General features: G+C 43.5%; 1 protein-coding gene across 5 annotated transcripts in view; it reads left to right on the top strand.

The window, feature by feature from the left end:
* The window catches only part of Senp1 (SUMO specific peptidase 1), a 55,852-nt gene extending 37,697 nt beyond the window's left edge, over positions 1-18,155 (top strand). For all 5 annotated transcript variants that reach the window (XM_036208861.1, XM_036208862.1, XM_036208859.1 and 2 more), the window contains 6 exons: positions 1,098-1,229; positions 11,390-11,593; positions 12,292-12,371; positions 13,758-13,842; positions 14,424-14,519; positions 17,190-18,155. In XM_036208861.1, coding sequence (XP_036064754.1) covers positions 1,098-1,229; positions 11,390-11,593; positions 12,292-12,371; positions 13,758-13,842; positions 14,424-14,519; positions 17,190-17,252 — 660 coding nt within the window. In that variant the 3' untranslated portion in view covers positions 17,253-18,155. The remainder of the gene's footprint in view (positions 1-1,097; positions 1,230-11,389; positions 11,594-12,291; positions 12,372-13,757; positions 13,843-14,423; positions 14,520-17,189) is intronic.
* Positions 18,156-24,342: the final 6,187 nt, after the last annotated feature.

Below are 24,342 nucleotides of genomic sequence, written 5' to 3'. Positions count from 1 at the left end.
GCCGCATAATTAAATCTTGTCTTGAAAAAAAATTTACAATTGCTTTTTTGTTGGACAGTTCCAAACATAATTCAGCAGAGTACTTACATTTAAGTTGTATTTGTCCAGCTATACTTCTATTTGTATTATGCACCAATGTTTACTTTTAAAGGTAATTAAAAATTGTTAAGATGATTATGGGTGGGTTTTAGCAACTTCAGTGAAAAAGTATGTAGTACATTTATATTTTATATTTCAAAAAATAATTTTTGTTACTGGGTTTGGCTTGGGAGATTTTGATGTGTTTTGATTACAGTCCTGGGAATTGAGCTCACCACTTTGTACGTACTGGTTGTACCCCATAGGAAATCATTCGATAGCACATTATGAGCTGAGAAGTACTGTTGCTTTTTGTGTTTTTGTTTTGTCTTATTTTTTAATTAGCATACAAAGATGGTTTTATTATGACATTTCATACATTGTTTTTGTAATGTTTCTTTTTAAGCAATAATCATTGTGAACACTTTGGAAGATACTTAGAAGTCTGTGTTTTAAAATCTGTGTCTTCATTCATACCTCTTTCAAAACATTGTAGGACCCAGGATGCACTTGGTGGCTGTAGTGAGCTTGCTTCTCTTGTGCTAGGCCCTGGGCCCTGCATTTGACTGCCAGCTCCATTATATGAAAAGAACTGCATGTAGCCAGTGACTGTCACATACTTCTTATAGTTGTACTAATTGCATAGCTGACCTTTAAAAGTAAACACAATACTGTCTGTGAAAAGTGCATCTGACTAAAAGGTGCTCCCTTTGACTCCATGGCACCTTTGTGTCTGCTTCTCTTTCTTGGGGAATCGTTTGAACCAGAAAGAGAAAACACAAAGGAGCCTTTTAAAGAGATTTGAGCACAGGTTATTGCAGTCTTCAGGAGCTGATTGGGAACCCAGGATCTGCACACTGTGAAGAAGAAAGAGAACTAGGAGGGTGGGAGGGAGAAGCCAGGAAGGAAATGTTAGACAGACGCAAAGGGACCATGGTAACCGCAGGTAGCTGACTGTCATAAGTACAGTCTGGTGACTGGTGAGAAGCCAAACTATAATGTTTGATCTTTTGTTTTAGGAAATGGAGAAAGAAATAAAGAATGTGTTTCGTAATGGTAACCAAGATGAAGTCCTCAGTGAAGCGTTCCGCTTGACCATTACACGCAAAGATATTCAAACTCTAAACCATCTAAATTGGCTCAACGATGAGGTAATCTTGCACTTAATATGCAAATAGTAAGTAAATGCTAAGTGAAAACTAAGGGCATCATCTCACTGTTTCTCCAAATATGGTTCGTAGATGATACCTGTATCTGAACCCCTCTCTTTCCCAGGCCTCTCTGTATGAACGAATGTGGTTCAGAGAAGGGAGGCCTTCTAACAAGCTGCTGTGCTTCGGTGTGCTTTACAGGCAAAGTGCTCCTGATTTCATCTGCTCTTGTACACACGGAGGGAAAGGCTGTTCACACAGGGTGTTCACTCGCCTTCAGGCACCTGCTCTGCAGTCCTATAGCTGAGCAGATGTTTAATGTCTGACCTTTCTGCAGCGTGAGGGAATACTTGGGATCTGGAGGCGGGAACCAGGTCTTCTTCCTTTTCCTCGTCTCCTGGCTTTAGGCTACTTACATTGTATGTGATAAGCTTTCTGAAGTAGCCTTCATTTGTTCATGCTGTTTTTAAAGATGAGAGTAAAAATAAATTGCTTTTATGTAGTTGCAATGTAGCAAGAGGGGCAATGACTGCACCTCCCAATTCCAATTAAATATAGTAATTAAGGCATGATCTTTAAATTGACCTGTCTTCACCCTAAACCTTTAAAAACCTATTTTACTTTAGAAGGATTTATTCCTACTTTTTATTTATTATTGTGTGCATATGACAAGTTGAGCATGTGAAAAAACAGAGCACAGGAAGATGAAGAATTCCCAGGGTCATAGGTGTTACAGTAACTAGCAGAGCGGGGCTCAACCCAGGCACCGGTAGTCACTGTAGGCCACTACCTTGGAGTCTTGAATTGGATCTGTTACGGGAGTTGATGTACAGAACTTAAGACCATGCATCGTGCCCAAGATGTTGATTTCCTGGGGCCAGTGGAACTGCTCCATTGTCTGTGGCAGAGGTTAGTCTAGACGATAAGAATTTCAGAGGCCTCTCACTCCTTGAGTACTATTTTGACTAGCAATGGTAAGGAACACATGATTTGATGTCTGTTAGAAACCTCACTCACATCTTTTGGCTCCTTGGGTAATAGAACACTGGATTAAATTGTAGTGGAGAAGAGCTCACCAAATTAACGAGGAAAACAAAAGTCAACAATAATCAAAAGTGTTCTCTTATAAATTGTTTTTGGTCTATAATCATTTACCGTTTCTTTTTCCTATCACTGCTGAGGAAGGAAGTCAGTTATTCCAAAAGGACTATAGCCTGTTTGTTATAAATTGGGCAAAGGCTAGGGGGCAGCAGTGAGTAGGATATAAGCTGAAAATTTGCCCTTTACTGTGGCAGTTAGCTCAGAGAGATTCCTTACAGAGGCAGCATTCATCAGGGCCACCAGACCCACCAGAGGCTTGAGTTGGAGCATGGGGAGATAATGGCAATGACGTGATTTAGGACAGATTTGGGGAGGAGAGAGTCCTTCTCTCCTTATCTCTACCACACCTGCCTAGAACGTTGGGAGGCATGCTTTTCTTCTGAGTTCAGAGTATTGACTTTCAACGCAGGCGGAAAGTCATACCTTCAGGATGATAACAAGAACTATTTTAAGAAGCATCATAGTTCTTAGGCTTAAATAGCCAACATTTTGATGAACTATTAAATATACTTAAATTCTGACATTTATTTTATAGATACTTTTCTTTTTCAATTATATTTTTTCAATTCTATTCTTCTCTCAAATAAATATTCTTGTAAATAACCATTTTTGTTTTGTGTGTCCTGTCAATATTCTAGGATATATGAAAATTCTCTGTAAATAAGGTAGCTCATAAATTATTCTTACCCTTGACAAAGTAAAATAAAAGCTAGGTAATGAAAGGAGCCAGATTTAGGTTTTAAAGAAAATAAAATCCTCAGTTCTCCAGAAGAAAAGAAAGGAGGGAAGAAGAGAAACCCAGGGCCAGCAAGATGGTCAGACAAGCAGAGCAGCTTACTGCCCAGGCTAGTGACTGCATTTGACCCCAAGACCCGCAGAGTAGGAGGGAAGCAACTCCCACAAATTGTCCTCTGACCTCCACTCATGTCTGCCATGTGCACCTGTGTCCATGCATACATATAAATTAATAAGTGTAATAATAAAAAGAAATAAAATCCAAAAATCCAGTATTGGGGAGATATATATAGATATATATATATATAAAGCCGTATGCTACCTTCTCCCTCTTTTTTTTTCTTTTCTTTTTTTTTTTGAGGCACAGTTCTCTCTACATAGCCCTGACTATTCTGGAACTATGTATGTAGACTAGACTAACCTTGAACTCAGAGATCCACCTGCCCTTGCCTCCACAGTGTTAGGATTAAAGGCGTGAACTACCACTCCTGGCCCCTGATCTCTTTTTAAAAAGAAAAATAGACCTTCATGCCTGTTTATTCAGTAGATTTTCAAAAATGAACTTATTAAATTCTGTGTAGCTTCAGAGAACTAATTTGAGATTTTTACTGCCACATTTGAAGACAAAACTTCTCAAAAACAGACTTTGGAAACTGACTACCCTGTAAAAAACAGGCACTATAAAGGACTGATAAAATTGATGATATAGGTGAGAATTTCTATCCTGAATCAGTAAATCAGTCATTAATAATGTCTAAAAAGAGGAAAGAGGAAAGAGAAAACATATCTGCAGAGGTAGATGGAAAGTAGGCATGAAGAAGCAAGCGTTCTCAAATGGATGTCAGTACCAGCTATTACTAATTCCTAGAGATTGACCTCCATGACTTCTAAAATCATTCACCTTTAAGAGTCAGTGTTAATCATTCTGATAAGAGGGCTGTTTTAGGCTAGATTTTTTTGCTTCTTGAAGGCCTGAGCATTGTTTGTCTTTGTTTTTTAAACTGTAAGATACATTTTTTTTTATCTTATCTTACTTTATGTGTGTAGGTGTTTTGCCTGCATAGATGTTTGTGCACTACACATGTTTAGTGCCCACAGAGACCAGAAGAAGGTGCTGGATTCCTTGAGACTGGAGTTAGAGACTCTTGTGAGCCACTATGTGGGTGCTGGAAATTGAATCTGGGTCATCTGGAACTACTAAGCCAGCTCTCCAACCCCTTGGGCATTGTTTCATAGATCATTAAATAAATTTAGAAATACATGGAAATAATTTAGGTATTTGTACAGATAAAACTGGTTTTGCTTCTGCTCAGGATATTGTGAAAAGGAAAGGTTTACCCTTTCAACTTTCCCAGTATACTAAAAAAGAAAAACAAAACAACCCCAATGTTGGTGCATTGCATGAAGGTAGTACAGCAGTGGTCCTTGAGAGAAGTGAGATAAAGGGGTATACGCTATAGTTTATAAGAATGTGGTGTGGAGGTACAGCAGAGGGCACCCAAGATGAAGCATGGAAAAAGGAAGATGGCAGGGTCGTCAGTAGTCCCGGGATGTTGTCAAGCAGCCTGATTTGCAATTGGAATCCCAGAGGCGTTAGCAATGTCTATAAAAAACTGTTTAAGAACTAGTGATGGAAGGAAGGTGTCCTGAACTTGAAGCCAGGCACTGACATCTGTGAAATTTAAGATATCCAAAGTAGAAGATGTCATGATAAAATGGATAAATTTAGCCAAAAACCAGCACTAAGGAGAAAAATAGTCGGTGTAGCAAGAAAGGAGGCACATTAAGTGCAGAGGGACAAAGAATAATTTGTTAAGATCCAACAGGCCGTAAGACAGAGAGGACAAACAAACATTTTCATAAATATCCTTTCCGAGTAGGCTCTGCTCTCCTTTACTTCTTATCCCTTGTAATGTGTGTGCGTGTGCACGTAGCAGAGTGCATGCAAAGTCAAAGAACAGCTATGGGAATTGCTTCTTTCCTTCCACCTGTGGGTCCCAGGGATCGAACCCAGGTTGTCAGGTTTGGCAGTGAGCAAGCACCATTACTTAGTAAGCTGTCTAGCCTGCTGAAAGCCGTGCTTTCTTAGTAGTGGTGATAGAATCCATTGCCAGCAGATAGGTACTGAAGATGTTACTTGTTCTTCAGGCACAAAAACATCATGGAAAATCAGCCTGCAAAGGCTTGAAGAGATTAGGAATGTTCTTATCTCTAAAAGAACATTGACTAAAGCAGAACTAAACAGTATATTGTTTTAGTGGAACTTATGTAAAAAATAGAAGTTTGATAATCGTAGCATAAAGGAGAAGACAGAAGTGAAGTTCATGCTAACTACCATCAGATTCTCCCTTCTATATGTCGTAGTGCTATGTTATGAACATAGACTGGTAACATTAAATACCTACATAATGCAAGTCGAGAGCAGTGATGCAAAAGCAAAAGCAAAAGTATGGTTGTAAGCTAAAGTGCAATTCAGAAATCCAGAAGAAGGGAAAAAGATAAAAAAGAAGAAATGGTACAAACATAAAATGAGTCTGGTAGTAGATGTAACTCAGCCTTATCAGGATCAAATCAAAATGATCTAGACCAGCCCTGTCTGGTGGCCATACAATGTGAGCCATGTATCTTACTTTAAATTGAAAGGTAGCCATTTTTAGAGAGGGGCTGGATGGGGTGCAGTTGGTAGAAGGCTTGCTTTGCACACCTGAGGCCCTGGTTTGGACCTCTAGCACTAGAAAAAAAGAAAAGAAAAAGAACTAAATAAAAGTGAACTCTAATATGTTTTATTTAACTCAGTTATATCCAAAATATGTCATTTTTGGTTTATAGTCCATATTAAAATATTATTGAGTTGTTTTACTTCCTCTTTGAAGTAGGCTATAAATTTTATCTTAGTTTGTAATAGTCACAACTCAAATTAACCTTGGCTAGTTGCTATCGTATTGGACAAGTATGAGTGAAAAAAATAAAGGCATTGGGTTTCAAAGTGAGATTGTTAGACTGGGTTAAAGAGAACTGTCCTTAAGAAGCGCCCTTCCCTGCGCTCCTAGGAGTTGGGCTCAGGACCTGTGCTGTTACCATGTGCTCTGTAGTGAGCCACACACCAACCATACAAGATGCTATTCTGAATGTAAGGATACAGATAGGCTTACAAATTATACCCTGCAAGCACTAATTTAAAAATAAATAAATAAAGTGACTGTTGAAGTATTCAAAGTTTATTTTAGAGTGAGGGCAGCTAGCAGTGAATTTCACAGTGATAGAGGTCAGTTGTCCCGAAAGCTTCGCAGCCTAAATGCATAGACATTTTCCTGACACATTGAAAACAAAGCTGGTGGAGGTCAGAGGAGGAAGAAGAAAGCTGTACTTCCTGCTGAGTGAACTTCCTGCACTCTGCTCTCCCTCTGTAACGGCTGGATACACAGAACTCAGTACGGTGTGAAGAAGCAGGGTGCCGGGCACGGTCCTGCTTGGTTCACCCTCCCGAGAGCCCAGTCCCCAAATCATTGCTAACAGTGAATTTACATGGGTGAACGGAAACTGGCGAGATGATGTGTTGCCCCTTTGGGTGGGGTGCGGGGGTCTCCATGTGGCTTACAATCCCATACTGATTATGACTGGTTGTTTTCGAAGTAAATAATACTGAAATATTAGGATGTGGCATTTGTAACTTCACTTGGGAAGGAAAGGTCATGGGAAGTCTGACAGCCAGTGTGAGAAGAGGAAGGAACTAAGGTAGAGTCTACATGGAGAATACAAGTGCGTTGAGGCCACAGCTAACCATTTGTAAGAGAGATGCCTTTCAGCTTCTCACCATTGCAGTAGCCTTGTATATAGAGACAGTACTCCTGTTTGATTGGTTGTGGGAAAGTAAAAAGTAAGGCTATAGGGAAGTACTGTGTTCAATGGATTTTTTTTTTTTTTGAGACAAGGTTTCTCTGTGTAGCTTTGCTCCTTTTCCTAGACCAATCTGGCCTCGAACTCCCAGAGATCCGCCTGCCTCTGCCTCCCGAGTGCTGGGATTAAAGGCGTGCACCACCACCACCCGGCTCAATGGGTTTTTATGGCAGAATTGGGATCTAGAATTGGAGCTCATGCTTTTTAGTCAAGAATTCTAACTTTTAGGACACAGTATTTAGTGGAAGTCCGGGCATAGTATTTACTCAGAGGTAGAGCTCCTGCCTACCGTGCACAAAGCCCTGGCTTTTAGCCTCAGCATCCCCACACACATAATGGAAGGGGTGAGTGATAGTGGTCATAGTTGATAATTCTTTCCAGGAAATAGGTAGATCCTGGTAATACTCCGTAGAGAGGAAATAGCCCACAAAACTCAACCCTGAGAATAAATTTTCTATAGGGAAGAAATAATCTGTGTAAAGAGGACAGACACTGAGGGATGAAGCTAGTTAGATAAGGGAGTATGATAGACCTGCCGGATGTGAAGCACCCATGAGAATGAAGCCATCGGAGTAGAACTGTTGTTTCTAGGGTCACACACAGGCTTCTTCCCATCCTTACAGCTGGCCTCTGGAATGTTCCCCAAGCTACCTCCGATAAACCAAGATCTTAGGCAAGGTCCTTTGGAAAGTAGTAATTATTCTTCATAAACGAGTGTTGCCTGCTTGTCCTTCTTTAGAATTTTAGCAGTAATTTTGATCATTTGTTCTGGAATGTACACACGAGGAGACAAAATCTTGTACAGTAGGGAAGCTGTATGTTCTATATTAGTCTAGCTCTTGATTGGATGGTCTCCGAGCCATAATAGTCAAGTGGGGCTCTTTTGTTCTCTTCTTGTCTCAGTGACTGCTCAGGAGTGTCATCATGCCCAACTGTTGGGACATTTCTTCCTAAGCCAAGCAGTGGGGTTGAGAGTGACCATGAAGAGTTCAACAAGAAGACTTGACTGCTAGAGAATGTTTGCTTCCAGATTTGTCTAGTTTATTGGGCAAGAAAAAGATACAAATACCAGTGGTCATTTATGTCATTGTGTCAACATTCAGGGGGGAACAATCCTTATCCCTCTGCCCAGTCTCTGTTTGAAAATACTGTAGGATTTTTCTGGAGCTGGAGAGATGGTTCAGTGGTTAAGATCACTGGAAGCTCTTGCAGAGGACCCAGGTTCTCCTCCGAGCACCCACATAGCAGCATACAGCCATCTGTAACTCAATTCCAGGGGACCCACATACAAATGGTACATAGACATATATTCGGGCAAAACATCCATATACATAAAGTAAATAAATATATAGTTTTTTTAATTTAAAAAAGAAAAGACTGACTGTCAAATTTTCCTTTAAAGAGAAGCTTCTTTGCAGCTCCAGGCTGGCAACTCATCAAATAGAATATAAAAGGAACAAAGGCGGTGTAAACAGTTCTCCCACCCTCAAACAAGGCTGCATAGACAGCAGACGCTGCGGCCAAGGCTCTTCAGACAGTCGGAAGGCAGTTGTTAGGACCAGCAGGCGAGTGTTCGCCAGAGAGGGTGGCCAGTGGTCTAACAAAGCCAGCAGTGCTTTCCGTGTGCTTCAGTGGCCAGACAAACAGAAGACTCAGGACTGGTGGACTTCAGCCGCATTTCAAAGGGGATTTAAAGCTTGCTGGACCTGGAGTCTGTGTGTCAGAGAGCGCTCAGAGCTGGCAGGACCTTGGTTTTCAGAAAGCAGGCACACGTGGTGGCATCTGCTTCTCTCTCATCTTGAACACTAGGATCCCTTCTCTCGTTTCTTTTCCTTTATCCCCAGCCCCCCTCTGTGGGCTGACATGTAGGAGTCTTTGTGTGTCTTCTTTTGAATATGGTTGTGTCTTGGCTGAACTTTGGCAGTTTTCCTCACTTGAGGAGAGAGACTTGTATCTAAACTCAGCCTAAATATCAGATTGCAAATTCTCAGCTAATGGGAAGGAATGTGGAAGCCACCAAACTCCCTCTGCTGGAATATAGGGAAAATGGAAAGGAACTCACATCATTCCATGGAGCTAATTAGCTATTGGCTAATGGGAAGAAGCCACTTCCCTCCCCATTTAAAAAAAAAAAAAAAAAAAAAAAACTTGGCTGGAGTCGAGACACAGCAACGAAGAAAGGATTCTCTGTTCTCATCAACCTAGCTTTATAGTTGGTTCTTTCAGGCAGCGAGGAGAAACCTGACTATTTAAAACCGTTTAGTTTTTAGAACTTTTTCCTTCTGAAAAATGGGATACTTACATATAACGTGTCAGCCCCCGCTTTTTTTTTTTTAAGCTTCAAGCTAATGATTGCAGGGGTGAGCACTCTGGTAGATACCTGGGAGAGAAGTGCTTGCCTGGCTTTGTGTGCTCGGCTGTCCTTATCTCTCTGCCTGTGTTGTTCTTTCACCTTTTCCTTGAGTCCTCACTGCCTGGAAAGTATGTAACCTGCCAGCCCTGCAGAACGGTTGGACTCTCAGCAACTGTCTGGTTATCTGCCTGTGTACTGTAGCTTTGGGTACAGTGAATATACGTTTATAATGTTTATAATATATATACACGCATAACATGGATAACATAATAGACTAGGTAGATTCTACCTGATTCTCTAAGAGGAAACTTACCCATTCCTTTTGGTTAATTTTCTCTCAGTGGAGATTGTAGTTTGCTATCTAGAAATCTCTGCTTGCTGGACAGGTATGCCTCTGTTAGTAGATACTTTCACAAACGGAAATACATCATTTAGGACCACAATTTTCAGGCAGTTAAACTGAATACCTAGATTTGAAAATAGTCTATCTGGTTGTAGCTAGATTCCTTTTCATTGTTTAAAATAGCTAAGAACCAGTTAGCTTTAGGACATAGAATTAGCCACAGCGACCTAAGTCTTCTGCTTCCTCGGGTCTGTTGCACAGTGATCAGAGCTGCCAGCAGAACAGTGTCTTCAGACGTGGCCCCTGTCACCTTAGAGCCCTCAGTAAAGTTTCCCTGAAGCTGCCTCTGGATCTGCATCTATAGGCCCTTTCTCTGGGCTAGACCATGCTCGGGTGTGTTCCTGGCAGTGTTCCCTGCTGCTGGACAGTGGCTCACTGCTCTGGCATCCTGGTGTATAAATATTTGTCAAAGGACAGGGGCATTTTCCCATTCCTCAAAAAACATTCTGAAAAATGTGCCTGTTTTCATAGTCATATTTCCAGGCTGTGGCTCAGTTAGCCCATTCATTCCTTTCAGTTGACAGACACTGGCCTGGCTTTAGCTATCCACATAAATGAAGTAGGCCATAATTTTTGGCCTGGTAACTTTTAAGATTTAGTACCAGGGAGTCCTGGACCTAAAGGAACTACAGGCAGCATAGTTGCTGTTAGAGAAGACATTGCTTTGTCGACAGAAAGAGTCATGCATCTCCTCTATCAAGCATTTTAATTTACCACGTTCACACTTGCTATTGAAGGAGTAATGCAGTCAAGAGATGAGAAAGCTGAACATCTGGATTCTTCATGCTTGTGACTTGACTGTTCGGTGTTTAGCAGCAAACAGTTTTACACTGTGTCATGTCTCGCTCCTACGGGAAGTCGCTGTGCTACTGCAGACGTTTCCCTAGTCTGTCTCTGGCTTTCGGGTTGCTTAGACCTGCTTGAAGCTTAAGCACTGTGCCTCTGCAGTGTGACTGATACGGCTTTGGATATGGAGCTGGATTTTCTCTCCATACAAGATCATGTCACATGCCACGTCTTTAATCCCAACATTCAAGTCTCAAACAGATGTTCCATGGGTTCAAGCCTAGCTTGGGCTGTATAGTGAGTTCAGTCCAGTCTGCTTCAGAGTGAGATCCTGTTTCAACAGAGGGAGGGAGAAAAGGAAAGAGAAAGTGGAGGGAGGAAGAAAAGAAGGAGAAAGGGGTATGTGGGGGGTGAATAAGAACTGAGATTCGGGTCCACTTACTCAGTACAAAAATATTAGAGGAACTGCCAGTGCACTCCACCTTTTCCTTCTCTCGGGAGCCTGCCTTCCTCCTGACTCTCGGGTCTCTACAAGTCCTGCTAGTGTCTGCCTGTTTTTCTGTTGTCCAGCAGTTAAGCTTAGTTGTGTGGTACTGTCAGGAGTGTGATTAATGAAATCTTCATAGTAAGCGAAAACTGGATATATTAAATCTGTCTGTTGAAGCTTTCATTGAGTTGGTTGGGATTCAAAGCATAACACATAAACATATGTTAATGGTCTATTAGTTATTCAGTGTGTTAGTGGCATATTTATTAGTTATTCAGTATGTTGATGGCACATTTATTAGTTATTCAGTGTGTTAATGGCATATTAGTTATTCAGTATAGCTGCTCCCCCTGCTGTGCCACTGTTTTGACTTTGTAATGTGTAATTTCTTCCTACAGATCATCAATTTCTACATGAATATGCTGATGGAACGTAGTAAAGAGACGGGGTTTCCAAGTGTCCATGCATTTAATACCTTTTTCTTCACTAAGTTAAAAACAGCTGGGTATCAAGCGGTGAAACGTTGGACAAAGAAAGTGGATGTATTTTCTGTTGACATTCTTCTGGTACCTATTCACCTGGGTGTGCACTGGTGTCTAGCTGTGAGTAGCTCCTTTATTTTTGATGACATGAAAAAAACCTACAACAAGAACCTAGGAAGTCATGAGTTCTACATCTTTGCTTGATTGCAGGGAAAATAGGATTTAATAGTGGTAACTTGGCTAGAAATCAGGTGAATGAGTGAATTTCCTATCAGAGTAGGAGATGCTTAGCCTTGGCAGCTGCTGGCCAGCTACTGGCCTCAGCATAAGACAAGGGGGAAGCATATTCGTGATGCTGCCGGCTCCAGCTCTGGCCACTACTTCCTGCCTAGCTGTGGCTTGCTCTCTGTGTTTTTATGACTCTGGGAGCATGGATACATTAATTTAATGTTAATAAAAGTTATTATATATTCTGTGTTAAATTACATTTAGAAGATACCAATTGAAAAAGAAAGTATCAAGATTAAAGACAAACCCAGAATCTTGTCATCATCTTAAACTGTGGAAATGATCTTAAGATAGTTAACTAGTTTTCTTTGAATCATGTTGATCATGGGAAAACTGAACTGTAGAAAAGGATTTCAGGCCAATCACTAGGCCCACCAATTGATGAGCCCCAGTGTCATCTCCATAAACAATCCACTTGTTATTAAGACAGTACAATGCAGAACATCCCCCAGCTTCTCATGGTGTCACAGAAGGTTGGGGAGGGAACACTGATTCGACAGAAGGGCCCTCACTGCTCTGTTTTGTTCCAGGTCATAGACTTTAGAAAGAAAAGTGTCACCTACTATGACTCTATGGGTGGAGTAAACATCGAAGCCTGCAGGATCCTCTTGTAAGTGCGAGTTGAAGAGAGACGAAATTGTTGCTGCTTTCTGTTTCTCCGGCAGTGAAACTCAGTTGTCTTCACCTTCAGAAATGTGTTGGATGACATCATCTTATCTAGTAGAAATGCATATTTTAAATTCTAGTAAAATTTAGCAAAATAATTAATACTATATGTATTAATGAGGGCAATTGCTGTCTTGACACTCTAAAATATAGAGTAACTATATACATAGAGATTAAGTCAACACAACTCATTTAATTCAGCTTTCTGAAATTTTAGATGAAAAAACTCAAGTCCCACAGAGGCAGTTTTGGTTTGCTTGCGTCTTAATACTTAGTGAGTGGCCCGCCTGGAAATTCGGATGCAAGTCTCTTAGACCTACTTGCTTCTCTTTCTAAAACACCTAGTTTTTTGCTATGCATCTGGTATATGACTAGGGGGAAGATGTTCCTGAAAAGTGAGTGTTTAATACTTAAACAGAATGTTCTTGGGCTAGGGAGAGACTCAGAGGTTAAAGGGCTTGCTGCACAAGCATGAAGCCCATGGTTCAAATCTCCAGGACTCACATCAGTGATGTGTATGCATGGCTTCATCTTAACTCTGGCCTTGGGAAGCAGAGCAAACTGGTCAGCAAGACTGGTATTATCAGTGAGCTTTGGATTTGATTGAGAGACACTGTCTCAGTGAATAAGTTGGGGAGTGACCAAGGATGACACTTGATGTCGACATCAGGCTTCCACATGTACACCATACACATACTCATGCCCAAATCTGTGTGAACACATACTGCACACAATCACACTACAACACATGTACGTGAAAATTAGGAGTCTTTGTGAATTTGTGCTTTGTTTGGTTGGTTTTGGTTTTTTGAGACAGAGTTTCTCTTGTCCTGGAACTCTGTAGACCAGGCTGGCCTTGAACTCAGAAATCCGCCTGCCTCCCAAGGGCTGGGATTAAAGGCCTATGCCACCACCACCTTGCTTGAATTTGTACTTGTTAAATTGTTGGTTTGAATTGAACTTTCACAAGGAGATCCAAACCTACCAGTGTTAAAATACATACCCTGATACTGCTAGAGACATTTTTAATAATTTATATAATTTAATAATAAATTATCCATTAGATTGATGAAGCTAAAAGGACCATACAAACCAAGAAATATATTTAAAAGTTGTTCCTTGGGAGGATTAGTAGACTAAAGAACTTTAGGAAGAAGACTGTTACTATCATGCCATCAGAAACAGAGGTCCTGGCGCTCCTGGGTTGGCAGTGTGGGCTGATGGTGGGAGTTTCATGGGTTGGCTTCCGAGGATTGCCAGCCCCGTTCTGTGGGTGGGGGCTACATCCAGAGCTCTACACAGCTCATCTCATTCTCTTCCACTGCCTTAGGCAGTACCTAAAGCAAGAAAGTGTTGACAAGAAAAGGAGAGAGTTTGACACCAATGGCTGGCAGCTCTTCAGCAAGAAGAGCCAGGTACGTTTCCTGTGGATCTCCTGTAGATCCTTAAAAATGGTGTGGGAGGAGAGGGTTGATCTGCTGTTTGTGGATCTCCTGTAGATCCCTTACAAACAGGGTTTGGGAGGAGAGGGTTGATCTGCTGTTTGTGGATCTCCTGTAGATCCTTAAAAATAGGGTGAGGGAAAAGAGGGTTGATTGCCGTTTGATTCCCAGAGATTTTCTGGCTTCATGTCTTGTCTGCCTTCAGCTCTGTCGGCTTCCTTGAGGAAGGCGGATTATCTGTGGGAAAGCTCGTAACATGCTTCTGTGTAAACCATTTTCTAAATGTCAGACTGTTTTGCCGAGTTTTACCCCTATCTGATGCTTAGTGGAAGGACCAGTTTTTAGACCCTTCAGTGCCATGAAAATCTGAGACAGTTCCCCAGATGATTAACATGGAGTAAAACACAAAGGTGGGACTGAAATACTACTTTAAAAAATTCCCTTAAACTTGATTGTCTTAAATAGGCGACCCAAGGTTGTATGTCCAAAATTCAGGGAAATGGTGTAAAATTGATAAAGAAGCTTGCAGAAATAGTGTGTTGTTGGTCTTTCAGGAAATTCCGCAGCAGATGAATGGAAGTGACTGTGGGATGTTTGCTTGCAAATATGCTGACTGTATTACCAAAGACAGACCAATCAACTTCACACAGGTGAGGTGGCCTTCAGGACGGAGCCTAGGCACCCGATACCCAAGCTGTCCGTAGCTGCCTTTCTCTGTTCTGTGGCCTCTGCCATACCGTTGCATGCTTTGGGTTGTGTCTCATAACACTCTCCACAGTCTGTAACACTGCACCAAAGACACAGTGACTGACCACATCCTGGGTAACCGTGTGTCACGTGATAGTGATTGAGTCTTGAATAAAAAGAAAGCTGCATTCTCTATTCTCTGTCCATCTCCCCAACCTATCTCTAGTCTTACAACAAACAAAACTGGAAGCAGAGAAAGCATTCTTTAATTCAGGTTTTGGAATAGACCCTGTCTTAGCTTTTATTGAAGAGACACCATGACCACAGCAACTCTTATAAGGAAAACTTTTAATTGAGGTGGCTCACTTACAGCTTCAGAGGTTCAGTCCACTATCGTCATGTTGGGGAGCATGACAGCATGCAGGCAGACGTGGTGCTGGAGGAACAGCTGAGAGTTCTACATCTTGCAGGCAACAGGAAGTTGACTGAAAGTAGCACTGAGGCAAGCTTGGGCAAAAGAGACCTCAAAGCCCGCCCCCACAGTGACACACTTCCTCCAGCAAGGCCACACCTCCCAATATGCCACTCTCACTGGGGGCCATCTTCTTTCAAACCACCATAGACCACAACTTAATCTCCTCGTGCGCTTTGCTATAACACCCCCATCCTCGTCCTTTTTCTCAATGCAGCTGGTCAGTTTTATCTCAGCAGGTCATTTTTCTAGACATTGTCCTGAACCAAAGTTGATTGAGACTAGAAATTATTATGGTTTATTCTGGTATGTTTTCTACTTAACTTTTCACTTCTATTTGAATGAGTGGCTTTTCTAGATTTTGTCTGAACCTCAGGGCTTCTTAAACTTGCTCCTCTTGCTGAGGCTAGAGAGATTGCTCAGTGGTTTAAGAACACTTGCTGCTCTTCCCCAAAGGGCCTGGGTTTAGTTCTTAGCACCCACATGGCCATATACAACTCCTAGTAACTACAGTTCCCGAAGATCGCCACCCTCTTCTGACTTTCCCAGGTACCAGTGCATGCACATGGAACACAGACATCCGTGCAGGGAGACCATTCATACAGATAAAACAAATAAGTCTTTAAAAAGAAATAAAAACTTACAATTTGTTTTCACCCAAGAAATTTTTGCATGACCCTAGATAGATATTAAATGAATAAATGAAACATATACTGACAATAAATCAAAGAATTTATGTTAAAACAGTTCTCTGGTATACAAGTAATTTTACAGTTGATTAAGGACAAAAGTGAGTTTGCACACAAATGAAATGGATGTTCTTGTTTCTACATAAAGAATTGAATTTGGCTGAATCTTTGCTGTTACAGTATAGCACATCTTCGTTGTTTTTAATAGTTGGTTTTATAAGAGGCAGTGCTGAGCAGACTGTTGCACGCGGTAGTACAGAATGGCTGAAGTATGAGACTCAAAGCCAAACAGCAGTTTTTAAAAATGTTTTTTTTAAATTTGGGGTGAAAGAAGCAACGTGCATGCGGGGGGAGAAGACAGCCCATGGGAGTGGATTCTCTTCTACCGCGAGTTCCCAGGACCAAACTGCTGTCGACAAGCTTGGCAGGAAGTCCTTTACTCACTGAGCCCAAACAACAATTTTTAAAATCAAAATCTAGTACAATCCAATCCAAAAATAAGCCAATTAGATATCACATGCTAAGAAATGACGATAGGAATGTACTAAAATTCTTTGTTTTTCATAATTAAACCATTGTTTCTGTAGAAGCAGAAAATGTTATATATAAGTAAAAACACATAATGTACAGTGGTCTGGAATCTGAACTGGGGTGTTTCCGGCAGCATTAGTTGGCATTCTCTGGGGTCACCGAACACACAAAGTGTGTGTTATGTGCCCAGAGTCAGAGCTGCAGGAAAGTCACGCAGCACCAGGAACTCTGCCCAGAGCACCTTGGGTTCATTGTACATTTGAGCCTGACTTAATTTGGACATGGTGTGTTCAGAAACCTTTTACTGTCCTCAGATTTTCACAGTGCCCGTCTTCAGTTCCATAGTCAGGTGCTCATATGGGTCACAGCCCAGAGTTTAAAGAACCCTTGGGGAAAACTGGGCAGGGTGGCTCATGCTTTTAATCCAAGCGCTCAGAGGCAGAAGCAGCTCGACCTCTTGTAAGTTAGAGAGCAGCCTGGTCAACCTAGAGTTCCAGGTCAGCCAGGGCTACCTAATGAGAGCCTGTCTTAAAGCAAAACTAAAGATTAAGACACTGGGATCTAGACCAAACTGAGGTAATGCTTGAAGTTCTCTTAGTTCTTCTCTGAGAAAGTACTTCTCATTTCCAGGCCTTAGTCTCATACTCTATTAAGAGATCAATATAGAAGACCTGATAGGCACCATGCTCCGAATTCTGGGAGTCATTTGGACCTAGCCTGGAGACTCCAGGTGATGCCCACTGGAGCTCCTTAAGGCACAGAGTGTAAGTAGTACTAGAAAGGAACAATAAGAAAAGGCTGCATGGAACCATGAATGAGTGGTTTGAAAGACCAGAAATGTCACTGAGCTTGTTAGTTGAAAACCTTAGAAAAAGAGGAGTATGGAGAAAGGAGTATTGTGCTTACAAAAGTGAAAATTTGCTGTGTCTATGTCCCTACAGCAACACATGCCGTATTTCCGGAAGCGAATGGTCTGGGAGATCCTCCACCGGAAGCTCTTGTGAAGCCTGTCTCTGAGGACAGACATGGTAGTATAGGGACCAGCCTTTCGCCGTCTGCAGCCAGAGACCTTGGGACAGCTGCTCCTCACCCTGTTCTTGTGCAGCCCTGATCCTGGACCAGCCCAGGCGAGATGCACTCACAAGCACATCTGCCTTTCCTTTTGTATCTCAGATACTATTTTTGCAAAGAAACTTTGGTGCTGTGAAAGGGGTGAGGGACATCCCTAAGCTGGAGAGAGACTGCTTTTCACCTCGTTTCTGCCATCTTGTTTCCAAAGGGCTCCAGCCTCACTGAGTCCCTAATTAGGAGCCCACGAAAAGCTTGGGAAGAATCTTGGTTTCTTACAAACTCCTGTTGCTAGGCCTTACCAAGAAGTAGGAAAGGGCATGGACAGCGGGTAGGGATAAAAAGCACCAGCACGTAGACACACACATGATTCCCAAGACGCAGAGGCAGGAATGAGACTGTAACCTGGACTTGGAGACACACGCTGAAGTCCCCTCCTACAGAACCCTTCCTGTCTCTGTGCCCAGATGTGAAACCCACCTGCTTCTCCTCAAAGCCGTTTGATCACTGGTAGAGTCATCCCATGCCCAGCCCAGCGCACAGGCCCTGGCAGACCCTGAAGTTACAAGCAGTCCTTTCCTGGCAAGCAGGGGTTTGCATGTGCTAGCATATGTGCTGTGGAGAGGACATCCCCCAGAAGTACTGAGTGCGGCAACAGGCCCCCACTTCACTGTTGCCTGCTTCTGACCAAGAAGGACCTCGGTCTTTAGCATAGATACCAGAGTTGGATGAATACAGGTCTAGATGGTCTGTGGCTAGTTAGTTTAAATATGTTTCTAACCACAGAGAATTTTATATACATATATACTTATCTATATGTGTGTATATACATGCATATATGCACACACATGTGAAATATATATTTCACAGGGATATGCTTTTAAAAGAAAAAGGAGACTGAATGTGTTCACCATTTAGTCTGTAGGTTTATTTTCATCTTTAAAATTCCAGCACAGTGATCCCAACAGTTGCTCCACATTGGGTGTTTGTAGACTTCCTAAGAGTATTTTGCAACCTGGATGAATTTTGGCTTAGGAGTAAAGGTTATCAAGGTAAATGTCATTTTCAGCTAAAAACAAAACAAACAAACAAACGGGTGGAGTTAGGTTGCTAAGCCTGAGATTTTCAAACTGCTATTCCTTTCTTTCTTTCTAGCATCTCCCACCCTCTGAGAGCTCTGAAGGTCTAGATGGTGAGATGATCCAATGCCAGTGTCATTTTGTACTTACGTTCCAGAGCAGGAACATTTTATACTTTTCTGTATTGTAATGGGTAGTTTTATATAAAATCTTCTCCTCTCCCTGGAGCCCCGCCCTTTCCAGCATTGTGCTTCCTCCTTGGGCTTATTTGAAAATTCTACTCTGTTTTATACCAAGCTTGTTTAGTACATTTTTCTATGTTTTACCACAGGTTACAATTTGAAAACAACAACTATTTTTTTTTTAATATTCCATTGTTAAACTGAATGTTTGCGTCTCCACTCCAGCACCCAGTGTCCCCACTCTTCCTTGCCCCTGCATGTTGGAGGAAGAGACCCCTTTGTACACTTACGTTTCCTCCTTCTGCTCCTCTCTCCTCTGCCCTCCCTTTCTCTTTCTTTTGATTTTCCATAGGAAATAAATAGCTTTCTGTGTCTGAGTTGCTGGGACCTTTCACACTCTTGTGGAAAACTGTGGCATGTGGACTCACTGTAGGACTCTAGAATGCTGTCTGACTTGGTACTTGCTGTATTGAAGTGACAGCGTGCTTGGCGGGCTTTGGACTGTTACTGTAAAGACGAGCGTTGCAGGCTTGTCTCACTATTACCTGGGGCTCATCAAAGATAGTTGTCTGTGTTTATTGTTTGTTCCTTTAGACAACATCTTTTATCTTTTTGTATGGACCAAAGCAACAAATATTTATTGCCATGTATAGCAGAATATGAGACATGCAACCAAAGCACTTTGCAAAATATATAAGGAATTCTTGAGCCTGTCTGAAGTCGGCTCCCTTTCTCCAGTGCAGCTTGAATGTGTAGCAGGTAAAAAGCTAGTGACCCCAAGGCCACCGCCCATCCCAGGACTAATAGGAGTGGCAGGTGTGATGGGGGCTTCTCGGGAGTGTGTGCAGACTTGTATAATAAGCCATTCTTCGAGAGCCAGCCAGCAAGAGCAGGGCAAGTCCCTGGAGACTCCTTAGTTCTGGAGTGAGCTCTCATGACCAAGACCGGAGAGTTTCTGTAGTCTGTGCAAGGGTGTGCTGCCGTATCTGTTTAACCTGCTTTAGACTAAATGTGCCTCTTGTCTTCCTTCTCTCTGTCTCTTTTCCCCTGGCTTCAATGCTCATAGCCATCTCCCCTCCCCCACAAAAGGACTGTTTGAAGGATGATGAGCATTGCATGGCTGTTACAAACTTTTCAACAACAACAACAACAAAACAAAAACTGTGTGCAGAGAAAATAAGACTTGTCTCTGCCCTTTTGAGAACATGTGGTGTGGTGTGTGGAAGACTGTGACATCCGGTTGATGGCTTGAGATCCACTGTGACTCCCAGGAGTCCTGTGTAGTGTCCGTCATACAGCCCAGAGACTTGCGGTCGGTTCACTTCCCAAACCCGAGGTGGACTTCCTTGTGACCCACGCTCTGTTCCTTAGCCGGTGTGATCATGCTAGCCTCCTCTGCTCCCTGTCCTCAGCACTGGTAGCTTTAGTGTCTTAGTGCTCAAGGGTAGAAGAGATAACCTGGCAAGCATCTCCACCCACCCCCTCCCAGAGCCCTCCCACAGCACCATCTCCATTGGAGCCAGGAGAGGATTCGTGAAGGAGCCCCTTGGCTTTTAAAATCTGATCCTCTCTCTCTGTGCCATCCTCCAAGCTCTGAAGAATACCAGAGTAAAAAGTGACCAGCACCTGGTTGTCTTGTTTTTCCGTGCTCTGTCTGCGTGGCTGATGCTAGACAGAGTGAGATGATTTCAAACTGAGGTTGAAGATCAGTGTCAATCAAGAACCTTGCCTAAACAGAGCATACCTTCATGCAGGCTTTTCTTCCTTCTAAGCTGAGGAGTGGCCACCAGTCATTTAATGACTTCTAGGGATTGTCTTATCCTTGACGGAACCCAACTGCTAGGAAAGGCAAATGTGAGAGATACCCAAGAGTCCAGACTGCACTCTGCTCAGGCACCCTTCTTCAGTTTAGTCCTTTCTTAACCTACTAATTATGTACACCCACATCTGACCTTAAAGCCCTCTGGTCACATGATCTTCAAACCTCCTGTCCGGACTTCTAGAGTCCTAATGAGGGAACGGGATAACTTCCCGCCTGCCTTCGCAGGGTGGGCCAACAGTGGAGCTGTCAAGGTGGGAGAATGGGTTGGTGCCGTTTTTCTAATCGAGTGCAGGCTTATGTGTTCTGGTCTGCCGAGGATAGGGCAGGGTTTCTCTGAAGCATTTCTGTAGACTAGTGGTTGGAAGGATGTGAAGAAGGACTTCCAGGTGCTGTAGTCCCAAAGGGTTCCTTCTGACCGCAAACAGTGCCCCCCCCCTCCAGCAGAAGGACCTTCCTCGTCAGCAGTTCAGCAGGCTGCCCCCCAAGAAGCTTATCAGAACATCTTTTTTTAACTTTTTGAGTAGATTTCTCCTCCATCCTTTTTATTGACAGCGATAATCCCTTGCACACTTGGATGATAGGTACCTGCCTCTAAGGGCACTTCCATACCTGAAACACGGAGAATCCCTGTCTGGGTATTTCATAAGTGTGGGGCCAAGCACTGGACTTGAGAGCCCCGAAATGGGGAAGAAAGAAGGGAATAAAAGCTACCTTGTCCTTGAAGTCTTACAGTCTATAGTGTATAGTTTGCCAATGTGGGAGGCTAAGCAAACACATTAGCAAACACTTGTCATTAGCACATAGTTGAGAAGGAAGCTGAAGTGGGGGCAGGGCCAGGGGTGGGGATGTGTCAGGGATACTGCCTTTTTCCCCGTGTGTCACTCCTTAGTTTTGGGGTTTTTAATTGATTTATTTAAAATAAATTCTGTGGATTTTGCTTCTGTGCTTTGACTGGGGACTCTGGACTCAATAATATATTTGTCTCTGAGACTGTTTCTGTCTCCTCTCATACATAAAAGATGACGTGTGTGTGTGTATGTGTGTGTGTGTGTGTGTGTGTGTGTGTGTGTGTTTGTGAGAGTGTGTGTGAATGTGTATATATGCGAATACATTGCACAGATAGATGTCCCCAACTGTCTGCTGATCCAAACTGGACCAGTGATTGGCTGCTCACTCTGGTGGGATTTCTGAATCCACCCCTTAACCAGGAGACTGAATGTTGTTCATTCATTCATTTCATTCCACAGACCTGGAAGTGAAGCCTGGGGCGCAAATAACATGCAAATGTGTGGCTTTCTGGTGCTTTTACAAAGTAACCCTGTCTGTAGAGACTGCCAGAGAGCTCTCTGGAGGCTGGGCCGGCCGGCGGGCGGGCACACCAGTCAGAGCTCCAGGCCACGCTGCCTCCTTGCTTCCCTGCATGCCTTTCTCACAACATTGCCTCCAAGTGCCCGGCCGTGCCCCCCCCCCCCCAAGATTGAAACTCGGAGCATACAGCGGTGCACAGCCTCATGGAGAAGCATTGTTGGTTAGAAGAGCCCAGGTTGTCACTGGACAGATTTTTGAACTCTTGGGGGTGGTTTGGCATGATTAAGATTTTTCAGACATTGTCCAGTGGCTGGAGTGAGGAACGAAACCTTTAAACCATGTACTTCCTGACTCTGGTTAGCTAGCTGGCAGTTGCCTGAATCTCCACCAACAACCAACAAAGTGACCCCTGTACCACCGTCCATAAAAGACACCTCTCCCAGCTACTCCTCGGTCTCCGGCCATGGCTCTGCAGACAGTCCCGAGGGAAAAGGGTGCTTGTTCTTTACGTACTGACCCTTGAGTTAGTCCTCCTTTGCCTGTGTACTTTTACCATCAGCCCATTGCTATGGCCTCGCAAACCCTGCATGTACCTCACTACTCCTCTGCCATCCTCCTCCTCTCCCGGGCTGCCTAGTGTTACTGCCTGGCCTCTTGGCCTCGCTGCTTCCTGTAACTTTTGGAGCACCCGGATCCAAAGTCTATAGCTTCTGCACTCACATCTTTCTCCTCTCTATTTCCCAGCGTCCGGGCATGATGCTAGTTACTGACTTGTGCTATGTTTCTCTTGCTAAAATGCCAGCCCTCCTCCAGGTGTCTAGCCCAATGGAAAGAGACGAGCTGTTTGAATGGGGTGAATGAATTGCTATGATTGACATCTCACAAGTTGTGTGGTCATTGAAAGAGTTTTCGTGTAACCCAGGCTGGCCTCAACTTTGTCATGTAGCCAAGGATGACCGTGAGCTCCCAATCCTTCTCTCTGTCTCCCAAGTTGTGTATCACAACTGGCCTTTATTGTTTTGGACTTGTGTTGTATTATGTTTTTTAAGTGTATTTAGTTTGATTTTATGTATATGAGTGTTTTGCATGCATATATGTCTCTGTACCCCTCGTGTGCCTGTTGACTGCAGAGGCCAGAAGAGGGCGTCAGGTCCCCGGGAAGCAGAGTAACAACAGTTGAGCCACCACGTGGGTGCTGGGAATTGAATCTGGGTCCTCTGGAAGAGCAGCTAGTCTTTTAACCGTGAAGCCATCCCTTGAGCCCCGTGGGTTTATTTTTGAGGTTGCCTCATTGTATAGCCCGGCTTTTGATCCTTCTCGTTCCCCTGACTGTTATGATTATAGCATGTGCCGCCATACCATACTTTTCATCCTGAGAGTTTCTACTTTGACTTTTTCGTTGTTGCTGCTGTTTTAGGAGAAAGGGTCTTGCTGTGTAGCTCTGGCTGACCTGGAACTCATGTACACCAGACTCACCTGAACTCCGAGATCCTCATCTGTCAGCCTCCCAAGTGCTAGGCTGACCCCTAATTAACTTCTTGACTTCCTCATTTCTGTTTCCTGTCCGCTTCAGTCTCTGGCGTCAGGTTTCTTGTTTTGTTTTCTACTTAGCAGCTAAAGCCACCTTCGAACAGTACCAATAATGTAATAACAGTAAAACTCAAGGCCCTGGCCTCATACCTACATGCCAACCACTTCATAAGCATCGCCTCACCACAGTCTGTGATTAGGAACCAGGGTCGCCACTTCTGAAATGAGAAAACGGGGAGTGATACCAAAGGGCCGCTGGGGTCTTCCAGGTCTCCCTCCCAGCTGAAAGCCAGGCAGAGAGCCTTCATGAAGTGAGATCCACTCTGCCATCCTCGGCTCTCAGGGCCTTACTTCTCTCTCCACCTCAGTTTGGAAGCAGGAGAGAGAGGCGGGGTCCAGCTGCCTTAGGGTGTCTCCTTGGCTTCTTCAGACAAGGTTCTCCCATCCTTCCCCAAGGGTCATCTCTCTCTTCACTGCCTGTCCAATCATTTTCCTTTAGAGTTTCATCCAACCCGGAAAAAGATAGCCCTAAGGACAGAGGGTGATGAAATCCAGAGACGCCAGGTGGCCCCAGCCCATCCATGTACATGGCCTCAGGAGGCAGGCAAGGTTTGCGCTAGGTAGGGAGACACACACACACACACACACACACACACACACACACACACACACACACACACGAGTCTGGAGACATTTCTAGACATTCTCTGATTTCGCCACTACCTCACTCATTCTGTCAGTGTGGAGTTGCCTCTGCCTGGGTTTGAGAATCTCAGGAATGCAGAACCCAGTGCTGTCCCTGGGTCTTCCATCCCCATCCCCTCCCCCGCTAAGCCCCTCTGCCCTCTGAGGGAAATTGTATTCAAGGAGCTAAGTGGGAGGCGCCCTGACCCTGGGACTGGAAAGAAAAGCAGTGCCCTCTCAGCCCTCCCCCCACCCACTGCTGTCCCCCAAACTATTCTGCTCCTCTCCATCATGGATGGCTGCCACCCTCCCGGAGGCCTCGCTTGATGGTAATTACTCCTAATTGTTTTCCCTGGCTTCCAAGGCCTTTCTCGGCTGCTCTCAGCCAGTAGCTCTCTTGCATCTGCTTAGAGAACATGGA

This window comes from Onychomys torridus, chromosome 16 (genome assembly GCF_903995425.1).
Source record: "Onychomys torridus chromosome 16, mOncTor1.1, whole genome shotgun sequence".
In the NCBI taxonomy this organism is placed as follows: Eukaryota; Metazoa; Chordata; class Mammalia; order Rodentia; family Cricetidae; genus Onychomys; species Onychomys torridus.
The sequence above is the reverse complement of the archived record's forward strand: the minus strand, read 5'-3'. Positions and strand labels throughout refer to the sequence as shown.